This window comes from Bicyclus anynana, chromosome 20, assembly GCF_947172395.1.
Source record: "Bicyclus anynana chromosome 20, ilBicAnyn1.1, whole genome shotgun sequence".
Lineage (NCBI taxonomy): Eukaryota > Metazoa > Arthropoda > Insecta > Lepidoptera > Nymphalidae > Bicyclus > Bicyclus anynana.
In genome coordinates this window covers 10756786-10769704 of record NC_069102.1, presented here as the reverse complement: position 1 = coordinate 10769704, position 12919 = coordinate 10756786, and the positions used below count along the sequence as shown (strand labels likewise).

At 35.8% G+C, this 12919-nt stretch overlaps 1 protein-coding gene and 1 non-coding gene across 2 annotated transcripts in view; both read left to right on the top strand.

The window, feature by feature from the left end:
* LOC112058047 (dynein axonemal heavy chain 10) overlaps nt 1-12919 on the top strand; it is an 88332-nt gene that overhangs the window by 53441 nt on the left and 21972 nt on the right. The window contains exons 51-61 of the mRNA XM_052887958.1: nt 377-475; nt 2145-2268; nt 3086-3270; nt 4056-4148; nt 5771-5923; nt 8074-8229; nt 9778-9948; nt 10300-10488; nt 11268-11394; nt 12006-12106; nt 12772-12897. Coding sequence (XP_052743918.1) covers nt 377-475; nt 2145-2268; nt 3086-3270; nt 4056-4148; nt 5771-5923; nt 8074-8229; nt 9778-9948; nt 10300-10488; nt 11268-11394; nt 12006-12106; nt 12772-12897 — 1524 coding nt within the window. The remainder of the gene's footprint in view (nt 1-376; nt 476-2144; nt 2269-3085; nt 3271-4055; nt 4149-5770; nt 5924-8073; nt 8230-9777; nt 9949-10299; nt 10489-11267; nt 11395-12005; nt 12107-12771; nt 12898-12919) is intronic.
* Trnaa-agc (transfer RNA alanine (anticodon AGC)) lies at nt 5022-5094 on the top strand. Its single transcript has one exon. It is a non-coding gene; the product is annotated as a tRNA-Ala (tRNA).

Sequence of the window (12919 nt, the reverse complement as noted above, 5' to 3'; positions counted from 1 at the left end):
TTAATAATACGGATGTTACATGAGGCCCCGTCAGGGCATTGCTAATACATAATGTAATTTATATACACTCAATATACTTAACATTATTCAGGTTTAAAAAACATTTGATTTTATATTTTTATTAAAACTAAGATTTGAGTAGGCATATCTAGAACTAAATGTTTGAAATATTTTTTTTTTTTTTTATTACAAATGATGACGATGTGATATTGAAATTCTATTGAAACAAAGATTTCATATTATGTATTTTATTCTAGTATTAGCGGAAAAAACAAAACACATTTGTTATGCACTATATGAGTACTACCTACACGAAAAGCCACGAAGTAACATCCTACAGTTCGTAGGATTTCTTTAAGCCCGGTTTTGTTTCCAGGTAATGCAGTTGTGCTATATGATCAGCGGACTTCTGCCCAACAGGGAGGACAGTAACGAAGAAATTGATAAAACAGTGGTCGAATGTGTATTCATGATTGTGAGTAATTATTATTTATATATAATGAATAAATTAATAAAATATAATTAACTAGCGGACGCCCGCGACCTCGTCTGCGTGAAATTTAGTCTTTTATTCAGTTATGTGCATTTTATAAAATAAATATTACGTGTCTCAAACGGTGAAGGAAAAATTAGATTAGATTAAATAAATTAAATAGAATAAACGGTAGCTTATGCTTTTAGCGGTGGGGAAAATCTTGGGGAAATCTTCAAAAAATATTTTGTTTATTATTCTGGGATTCCATTAACCGTACGTTCGTGAGGCCCGCGAACAGAAATGCAATAGTTTGCAAAAGTTCATATTTTTAAATTTAGTTACGTAGTCAGACTTCGTTTATCATCATCAGAGTGTTTCATCATCATCATCAAAAAAAAGACAGTATAATGTCTGTTTATCACACTTTTATTTTCTACTTGTTAATTAAATCATTAAATTGAACTACAAAAAAGAAAACACCCATATATATCTTTTATTCAAAGCGGGGCCGAGGTCTATGGAAATTTTGGTGTCCATTATTTAAATTAAAAATATGGAATACTGAATGAATTTCATTGCGTTTATTTAAATCAGGGCTAACGAACTCGATCCGTGTTTTGAGGTGACGAGAAAAAGGAGGCTCTACCGAGTTTCAGATCTTTGACACGACCGACTCGAAGCCTGGGCCATATTCTCGACAAAATTGATAGATAACCTATCAATTACAGAATGATAATTCACCATTAGCCTATTTTAATAACAAGTAGGCTTAAGATGCGTTAATGACATACCTCGTGACTAAAGAAAGAATTAGCCATCATTCGCACAAGAGTTTTTTTAACGGATATGTTCACACGATGGCGTTTTTAAATCACGACGCTTTTTTTCGAGCTGTGTTGAATATAGGCTTAACTGGCTCTCTGAGGTTCTATTGTGTATCACCAACAAATTCCTGGTTTCGATGTTTCCTACAAATTCTCAGTAGCATCACTCAGAATACGTTAGGAAAACCTAAATTATTCATTGGACCACTCTCAGTAGCAGCATATATTAGGAAAACGTAAAATTAACTTTTCATAAGATCACCGTACATTGAATAGGGATGATGACAGTTTTTTAAATTGTATACAAATTATGAGTGCTAATAGTAAAGCAATTTTGTATAAGTAACAGGGTATCTGCGATCATTACTTTCGGAGCTACAGGGATTTAAAGGGTCAGATTTGCGGCGCTGCCGCGGATCCCTGATAAACGCCCCATACAAAATGATAGGAACTTATGACGTCGTAGGCAATTAATGATCGTCAGATTTGTATGGGCGCTTAAACAAAATTACTAATATCTTTATTATTTCTGCGTTTATGTTTATAGTCCATTTATTAAAAAATGTCACATTTAATGTAAGGAAGCTAAAACTGTATGAATTTTCATCTAATTACGATAAAATATTTTTAGTAGATTTGAAGAATTTTATAATCTTATTTATTTTGCAAATATCCAGTCAATCTTTGCTTTTTATGTATAAATTAGTTAACATTGACCTTATTTGCCCGAATGTATCATAAAAATCAATATATTCAAACCTAGTCATCATCCCCATTATAGGGTCTCATGATACTCAAAGATAGGATTAACGAGGATTGATTAATTGTGAAACTATTCATTACAGTCAATGTACAACAGCCTAGGAGCCGCCATTATCGACGACGGAAGGTTCGACTTCGACAATTATGTAAAGAAGGCTTGCCCAATGATGCTGGTTGAGGACTCGCCGGAGAAGAAGGCGACGACCAGTAAGTTTGTCGATTTAAATCGTACACAATACACTACACAGACTTTACACTGAGGTTTCATTACCAACCTGTATTGTAGACAGATTAAATTAATTATTAATTAATTAATTGTTTAAATTAATTATTTTTTTTTTTATATTGACTCACACTTTTTGTTATCTTTGTAACTAATCCGGGGCAGAAGGCTGGTTATCCTTAACACAGATCCGTAAAATCTAGCTAGGATAGCCAGTTCTTTTATTATAATAAATTGTACGTATACTCGTAGTGCATACCCTAGTTAAAAAAATATTGGGCACGCCTGAGTATGTGATAACTCCCTCATTGGTTCTGTAGTTCGCTTATATGGCTACAGATAGGTCCTGGGGCACTATAGTATGAAGACCTGACCTTTTCTTTCTTTTTTTCAATTTAAATTTCATCATAAACATCTGATAGTGGCTTTTTTTTATTTATACAATATAGGCTTGCGCTTGGCTACAATTAAGCCTTATGGAAAGCGGAAAAAGCGGTCTAAGTTGGAGCGCGCTTACTTAGAAGATGCCTATTCACTCTTGCTTTGAAGGTGTTCAAATTATAAGTGTCAAGAAACACAAACGCTGGAAGGGCATTCCAAATTTTTGCTGTACGAATTAGAAATGTGGATGCAAGTCGTTTCGTACGAATTGGATATCCACAATATATGGATGCTACCGTTCGCGACGTAGACCTTAGACCTGGCTCGAACCACCTCTCAGTGATGAGTTTGGACTCTGGCCCCTTTACCACTGAGATATTGAAGCTTTAAGTGATGATTTTTTTTATATTTGACACCCAGAGCACTTCCCCATGGGCTTCCCATCTCTGTACGACTACTGCCTGGAGCTGTCGACGAAGACCTGGGAGGCGTGGCAGTGGCTCATCCCGGAGTACATCCACGACAGGGAGGCGAAGTTCTCCGCTATCCTGGTGCCGACTGTGGACACGCTCAAACTGACGTGGCTTATTAGAATCATGGAAAGTGTAAGTTTACGTTTAAGGGAATTGGTAAAACTAAAACGCGAAAATTTTATTAAAGAGAAAATTTACACTAACTTTAAAACGTATTATAATCTAATTGTCTGAACCAAATATTTTTCAAATAGGTAGATACCATAGAAACTTCAGTTTCTGATGAACAAAGTTATCATCTTTTACGTTTAATACTTAAAGTTGAATATTTTTTTTTAATATAACAATTTAAAAAGTGCTGTTTTATCATGTTTTGCATTTTCGCTTGTTAACCCACGGCCAATGCCTACTGTCATTTTAAAAATCATGAAATTCTAAAATGACTAAAAATCTAATCAGAAATCGATTCCGGAATCTGAAAGATTCCGAGTGACTAGGAATGGCACCCAGGAATTCTCTGTTGAGAATTACAGCACCACTTTTTTTTTAATATTTGTAATTTTTTTTTAATATGACCGATATTACAATTCCGGGAAAGACTGTATAAAGAGTGGGTACGACAATAGACCAATAGGGCGGGGATCGAACCACTACCTCTCGGTGATGAGTCCGACCGCTCTTACCGTTGAACTGTAGAGGCAACCAAACCTCATTGATATTATTTTACATTACAATATCAATAAGTGATAAGTAAATAAATACCGTACCACATTTCCTGCGGAAAATCTTAATGCACCAGCATTAACTTAATGCAAAATTTACCAGTCAGTTTAGATGTCCAGTGATTTTCGGGTCAATTTAGAATTATTAAGGCTTAACTACCAATAGTAGTTAAAACATTTCAATCATACTTTCAGGTTGAGAGACCTGTCCTATTGGTGGGCGAGACTGGTACCTCCAAAACTGCAATCATCAACAATTATTTACGTGGTCTACCGCCGGAAAAATACGTAAGTCAAAGTTCTAATAAATACGTATAAGAATATAATTTTATCATTCTAAACCACGTATTATTCTGAGAGGAGATTCGTACTCAATGGAGTACGAGTTTAGAGAATAAGAGGCTTACTTAGTCCATAGTTTTAATACTTAGTCCACCAATGTTCAATGCGGATTGGCAGACTTCACACACGTTGAAAATTGAGAAAATTCTTGAGTGCAGATTTCCTCGAGATGTTTTTCCAACAACGTTTGAGACACGTGATATTTATTTTCTAAAAATGCACATAATTGGAAAATGCATTCGCCGTACCGGTTTCAAACGTACGCCCTCCGAATCGAAGGCAGAGGTCAATTTCCACTGGGCTATCACGGCTAAACTATCATTTACTATTCAATATTCTTTAGATCGCCACCCTCGTGATGTATGGAAGCTCCGTATTCCCCTCTAATTTATTCACTATATTAGTAAAACGCCAAAAAATGTGATGACCTCCCGGACAGTGGAGTGAACAAGGCTTTTAACAAGTCATAACATCGTCATACATAAAAATTGTACAAAATGGTAAATTTCGTCTTCAGTACAAGTTTGTAAGGGTGCTAAGAGTAAGCAACGTATAGGTACATTTATCAAGTGCCCGCCCGAATATTTATATATTTTAATTTACATAATAATACCCTATTTTAATTTTACTCAGAAGCAGCATAAATAGTATATTATTATACTGGCAATTATTTCAACGTCATCAAAGAGTCAAAGACCCAGATTTGTATAGTATGCAAAATCATAATATTACGAAATTAGATCAGTAGAAACTGGTTAGTTACGCACTTTTGCTGCGTTGAAAGTAATCTGTATCGTTATTTCGAGCCACTACATATCAGGGGGCGTAGCTCAGATGGTAGAGCGCTCGCTTAGCATGCGAGAGGTACCGGGATCGATACCCGGCGCCTCCAAAACAAATACATTTTTACTTTTTTTTTAACTTAAATTTAAATTGAAAATTCGTTTGTTTCAACTACACTTACAATATCTTACAAGCATTTTTAAAACATCAGGTTATTATGTTATGGTTATAAATAAAGTCGAAAACTTACACTACAAGGGTTCCAAAAAGGCTGTGTTATTGTGGAAATTCAAAACTGAATTCTTCTACACTATATTAAGTTATTCGGTTACTCTTACATCATATTATTTTTACCATCTGGCAACTCGCTTGTTGATAGTCTGCTTTAAAAGTACTAATAATTTTATTTAGTTACTATAGCAGAAATTCGTGGTTCCCATTCCTGTTGAAATACGGGCCTATGCTACTCCCTGATAATGTAGTAACTGATGAAAGTTTTTTTTTAAATCGGTCTAGTGGTCTTGGGTTTATTCGTTACATATAAACAATACGAATCTTTTTTTTATAATATTATTGACAAATAGAAGCGACGCGTAGCTCCATTTTCTGTGAGAATACGGGGTTAAAGTATAGTCTAGGACACTCGCAAATAACGTGGCTTTCTAGTGGTAAAAGAATTTTCAAAATGGATTCAGAAGATCCAGAGATTATCCTCCACAAATCTGTTTATAATATTAATATCGATGATGAAGAATATAATATAATATTTGATTCATTTTCCGCAGTTAATTCAACAAATGAACTTTTCATCCCGGACGTCCTCTATGGACGTGCAGCGTAACTTGGAGTCTGTGGTAGAGAAAAGAACCAAAGACGTGTTCGGGCCGCCTGTCGGGAAGAAAATGCTCGTTTTTATCGACGACATGAATATGCCTATAGTGAGTGGTTTGAATATGAATATGCCTATAGTGAGTGGTTTGAATATGAATATGCCTATTATATAGTGAGTGGTTAGTGAGTGGTTGGTGAGATTAATCAATAAGCCTAATAACTTCTAATAGGTATCGAATTGGCCAACGCACCGCGGTTTCACCCGCTTAGTTCCCGTCAAGAAAATATAGCCGTTGACATTCACAAAATATCTGTAATGTACCTTTTTAGAGGTACCTAGAGAATTTTCAAAATCAGTTTAGTACATCCATAGATTACCGCCCACAATACAACAAAATATTTTACCTCTTTATAATATTAGTATAGATTTACGTCTCATACAAACAGGTAATGTGTTAAATCGGATGCCCGCGACTTTGTCCGCCCTTAAACCTCCATTATCCGACCCTGTCGCAAAATCCGTTCTTAGAACAGATATGGAGAAGGTTATGGGATACTTTATATTGCAAAAATAAAATGAGAAGGGGGTGAAAGTTTGTATGGAAAGTCCTTCATTTTTAGAGTTACAGTTTTAAAAATTTCTTCATAAATCATAAAAAAAATTGGTTGCCTGTAAAGTCAGTATACGGGCGAAAGTTTTACGTGACAACGACTTTGAGTGGTAAAATAATTTTAATGTGAATATTCATTCGTATAGTAGGAAGAAGGATGAAATAATAGTAACAATTTAAAACATTTATTTATACAAAGAATTATATTTAAAACATTAATTTATACAAAGAATCTCGCACTGAATTTCATATTAATAAAATTTTATTCACTCGCTCTCATTGTTAGCGCATAACGTGAGCGGAGCGTAACGCAGTATCTTGAAGTGTCACCCGGCAAACCAATTTATAAGACGTTGTCACGTCAAAAATACGAAATATAGTGGGATCAAAAAAAAAATTAAAATTCAAACTCTAAAGTGGTGAAATAGGGCTTGAAAGTTTACATTGATTTCCACGCGGACGAAGTCGCGGGAGTCCGCTAGTTCGCCATAAATTGGAGGCTTTTGTATTATGAAATAACGCTGTATCGGATAATTCGTATTGGTACGGGAAACATGATCTGGGAATATGAAATATGATTTGGGAAATTTCACAGTAGTGGTATGTAGGTAATATACTATGCAATTTCCATTTATTATTGGACGCCTACGGCTTTGTTAGCGTCAGACTGATATTTTTAAATATTTTTTTTTATTCTTTTATTTAGGTACTCTTTAGTGGCAAATGGAAAAAAATCATTTCTGTAGATATTTTCTGCATATTTACAATTTTTAACCGACTTAAAAAAAGGAGGTTCTCAATTCAACGCGTATGTGCTTTTTTTAAATGTTTGTTACCTCATAATTTCGTCATTTCTTAACCGATTTTGAAATTTCTTACTTTGTTTGAAAAAGTTTACTTCCAGATTGATCCCATTTAATTTTCCTGAAAATCGGTTCAGTAGTTTTGTGTTAAAATGAAAATAACGATTGCGCTACGAACGTGCTATCGTTTACTATGCCAGGGTACACTAAAAACAGAAAAATTAAATCTTTTTAACAAAACAAAACCGACTTCAAAATTACAAAAATAAACTAAAAAGTGAAAAAATAACATAGTATGTTTCACCTTCTGATCACTTTGAAGGCGATGCCAACAAAGTGATGCATTAACCTAAGGAGGTAGGAAAATAGAAGATGATTGATTGTTTTAACATTAATTGTAATGTAAAACTATACGTAACTTTTTACTTAGTATACCGATTTTGATAAATCTTTATTTTTTGTAAAGGGCTTATTTCGAAGTAGGTCCCATATCAATTTGAGAAAACAATTTCAATCCGATAGAAAAAGAGGATACGATTGATTGTCTACCCATTAATTGTACCATTGGCACCGGCTTCAAAGTAATCAGTAGATAGAAAATATTATAACGTTTTTTTCTGCTTATTAGTTTCCTGCATAGGTTTGTGTTTTTGAAGTCGGTAGATTTATTATTTAAGTAGCATATATACTGTTTAAATAATATAAATCATTCATGGCTACTTCAAAATCGCGACTCGTTGAGCTGTCGGTGACTTTATAGGCATTATTATATATTTATTATATATTTATAGGCATAAGATTAGAATTATATTGATAAAATGTTTAACTAACACACATCATCAGGTGGACACATACGGCACTCAACAGCCGATCGCACTGCTCAAGTTGCTGTTTGAAAGGAAAGGGTTCTACGATCGGGGGAAGGATCTCAACTGGAAAAACCTGAAGGACATTGGGTTCTTGGCTGCCATGGGCAAGGCTGGTGGTGGAAGAAACGATGTAAGTTAACATTATGGGATCATTCTATAATAGGCAGATAACGTTGGCCTTTGAATAGGCTAGTTGACAGTTTTTTTATGGACTTTTAAATACTAGCCATTTGACTCCTAAATGGACGACCGGTCGTATCCGTTACGTGACATGTAAAAAAATATAAAGTAAACTAAGGGCAATAGACGAGCACAATATCATGCTCTGCGCGATACAGGAATATAAAGATTTTTTTTTAAATTATTTAAATAACAGAATACTAATATATCTCTAATATATTTAGTTACGTCATAAATTCATTCACGCACAATTAAATTTCATTAGCTATCTACATACTAAATGAACATGTTTAATACAATCACCTTGTTTGAGAAAAATGGAACCTAATAATGATCCTTGTCTAACATTTAATGTCACAACCAAAGTCTTTAAAACAACTCCCTTTAACAAACTGCAATGTACAACCATAACTTTATGAGAAATTTTTAAAATAGAAGAAAATCAATTTCCAGTAATGTAATGACATATTCTAGCTAGTGGGAGGTTTGCGCCGTGGCTAGTTACAACTCTATCGGCAAAGACGTACCACTAAACGATTTAGCGTCCCGGTACGATATCGTGTAGAATCCGAAGGGGGTGTGGATTTTCATCCTCTTCCTAAAAATTAAGCCTGCTTCTATCTTAGATTGCTTACCATCAGGTGAGATTGTAGTCAAGAGCTAACTTGTTAAGAATAAAAAAAACGAAGTTTCTAGTTCTCGTATATTAGGTAAACATTTTCACCAAAGTTTCTGTTACTGAGTCGAACAATACACCAAAACTCATCTACCCGTCTTGTTACTAGAAACTGCCCTAGGCGTCCAAACTACGTGATATATTTCAAACAAGCAACCATAAAATACCCCTGCATACACCTTTGTCGGTGCGACGTAAAACACGGACCATAATGGGTTGTTTGTGCAACATTACATCTAGAAAATATGGGTTCACTTTTTTATTATAATGTGCAGTTTTCTTTCTCTCCGTTCACGGTAATTTTGCCTTGCGTTACACCTAACAAAGGCCATAATGTACTGTTTACTTTGAAACCAGAAAAACTGTATTCATAATGGTTTGCTATGATAAACAAAAATGTGAATTTTAAAGCTCAGGAATACAAGATGCATATTGTACATCCATTAGATAGAGATACCGGCAAGTAAGTTGAACCAAGGCACTGAAGCTTGTTCCCACAGAATTTGACGAACATATGGTCCAAGTGGTCCAAGTTAAGAGACATTCGGGTTAATAGTACGGATCGGGTAGGTCGCAGTGCTAATTTCTACCATGTCAGACCATACCTACCTACTCCGTATAAGAACGTTTACAAACAAGATGCGCCCGCACTTAAGAGGCACTAGTTCGCAGTATATAGTAGTATACTCCACCATTATAAAAACTTCTGTATTTAGTAAAGCATAAAATGGTCTTTCTAATGTACACTACTATTCAGTTGAAGTAAGATCAAGAAAGCTAAAGTGCGTGCTCTTGACCTGAATGAATCTACTTCAATTCTAGGTGGATCCAAGGTTCATATCCATGTTCTCCGTGTTCAACCTGCAGTTCCCATCGGAGTCGACGCTGAATCATATCTACAACTCCATTCTGAGAGGCCACTTCTCTATATTCCCCGATGAAATACAGGACATCGTTGACAAAATTGTACAGATGACTTTGGACTTGTATAAGGTAAGAAGTGAGACAGTAGTTAACGTAAAATAAAACATTTGTTTTATTCTGTTGTAATAGCGGCAATAATACATCATCTGCGAAAATTTCCAGTGTCTATCACGTTATTAGATAAAGCCTGGTGACTAACGGGCGGATGGACAGACAGCGGAGTCTTAGTAATTGGGTTCCGTTTTATCTTTGGTGACGATACCCTAAACATGTCGAGATTAAAAAAAATGTTTTTTATGCTTTCCTTATTTCATTCCATTCATATCCCAAAATTCAGCTTTCTCGGTTCATTTGCATTTCTTGGCCGATTTTTCCGACACAATGACTGTAGTATGATCTACGAGTATATATCAATTTCAGATCATCGTCGTGGAACTGCCACCAACTCCTGCAAAGTTCCACTACATCTTCAACCTCCGCGACCTGTCGCGAGTAGCGGCTGGAATGTGTCTCACTCACCCCAACTACTTCAGCGAGAGACGCTGCGTGGTGCGGTGTTGGAGGAACGAGTTCACGCGCGTCATTTGCGACAGACTTATTAACGTATCGGTAAAAATCTACATTCATTAAAGTTAATGCCGAAAGAATGACCACGCAGGGCATGCATGAAAGCATGAAGTCTATGCAAGACGCCTATATCCAGCAGTTGGCCTCCATCGACTGATAATGATGATGATGACATATCTATATAACTCGTGCGCATTAACTTTACACCTGGCTACTAAGTACTACCAAACAAACACAGTAAAAACATCATTCGAGCCTGGGGTTAAGTAAGTTGTAGTTTAAGGGCACAGATCAGGATCAGGACAGAATACAATGGTCTCGAGCCGCCAGCATCCAGAGGCTGCCTGCAACCCGCTTGATGTCCTCTGGTCCATGGTCCTCTGGTCTGGTCTGGTCTAAGTGGTCCTATTACATCCGCAGAGGTCGACCAATACTGCTCAGCAACACCGATTTCCGGTGCAGTGTCGCCATTGAAATCCCAACGTCCATCGGTTCATCGAACTATGTGGCCTGCTCATTGCCACTTCAGCTTCGCGCCTGGCGTATTGTTAAAAAGTTCAAAATACGTGTATTTCAAGTAGGTAGGTTCAGTTCACATACAAAAACTATTTGTAAAGGCAACTAGGTTCGGAAGGCAGGTTCAAAAGAGAAGGGCGATAATAAACTTAAGCTGCTCTTTTAAATTAATTATTCTTTACGATATTCATCATCAGTACCTATATAAGATTAATAATTCTACTTCTTGTTTGAAGATAAAATATAGTAGACAGTGTATTTACTGGTTGTGTCGACGTTTTTAGAGCTGTTTATTTACTTTACAGGACAACGAACTGATGCGGGTTCATATACATGAACACATTGTCAAATATTTCCCCGAAGCTGAGCCAGTGGTCCTAGAGGAAATTGTAGTCCCTGAAGAGGAAGAAAAGGTTGAAGAGGAAGAGGACGGTATGAAACTTATTGTACATAACACATTGTTTAACTAAAAATTTAAGCATCTAAGCTTAATGGTATCTCTTTGTTAGAAACCCTTAAAGTTTAATCTTTATAATGTTTTTCGTTGAGTTGTCACAGAGGTGTGTAAGTCACTGATGACTAGGAACATGATTTTTCATAGTATGCAGGGGAAAATATAAAAAAAATACGTTTGGACCCTTGAAACCTGTTAGGTTAAAAAACTACCACGTTTTAAACATATGGTAGGAACAAGATCTAGCAAACTTCCAGCTTTTATAAAATGTTAAAGGCCAACACTAAGTCCCAAAGTATCAGACCAAGATCCTGCGATGCCCAGACTCACCATCGAATAACTCCACGTGCTTACATCGCTAAAGGCAGGTCATCCGATAAAACTGATCGCATGTTAGTAGCGATATGCATGACATCATGCAGACTGGCAGGCACGTGGACTTATTGGATGGTGAGTGGCTAGCGTTAGCTTCGTAATATCATTTTAGAAGGGTTGTCGACGAAGATAGGCCGACAAAATTTCAGCACACCTAAAATGAGATAGTATCTGGCTCTTAGTCTAAAATACGAATAATTTTTAAAATTACCAGAATTTGCGATTACTGAGAAAAAGCCTACAAAACAAGCCCCTATAGAAGAACAAGAAATAGAAATAGAAGATGAGGAGGTGGAACAGGAACGTGAACTAACGGTAAATTAAATAAATGCTACAAACACTTTTCTTACTTATTAGTCTATATTCAATTAGATTACGGCCCACTATTTTACCAGCATAGTTCTTGTTTCAGTGGGAATGCGATAAAATTAAGCCTATGACATACACAAATAACATGACTTTTTAATAGTAAAACAATTATCAAAATCGATTCAGTAGATCCAGAGATGACCCCCTACAACCTTTACTTTACTTCTATTATATTTGTATAGATTGGGTATTATTTAAGTGGAAATGGAGTATGCGTGGTTTCTTCATTAAAATTAAAGAACCAGATTCGTACTGAAAATCAACATTCTATTGGTGTAACTTTATATTCAGTTTTTCCCTTTATCTTTCGCGAGGCGAAATAATTGTGCGGCGTGTCACTGTCTCGATCTTCTCTGTTTCTCAATCAAGAATTCTTTCTGCGATCAACGCCTTCAAGATAAGCTTTCACATCAATATAAGCTGTAGCATCTGTCGTGCCGTGTGCCCCAAATATGCGACTTTTTTCATCATGAGAGTCTGCAAAATTTCGCGATTCAATTCTCCAACTTGCACCTGATTGGTCACATCTCAAAAGATATTATACGTTTCCTCTATGCTCATTAGGAATTTTATGTTCATTTCTATTTAACTGGTTTCATATTTTATATTAGCTAGAAGAATATGTTCTTCGCGATCCTCTTCTGTTTGGTGACTATCGCAATGCTCTTGATGAGGAGGAGATAAGATACTACGAAGACTTGCTAGACTACGAAGCAGTTTACTTCCTATTCCAAGAGGTATTTATAATAAATAGTAGTC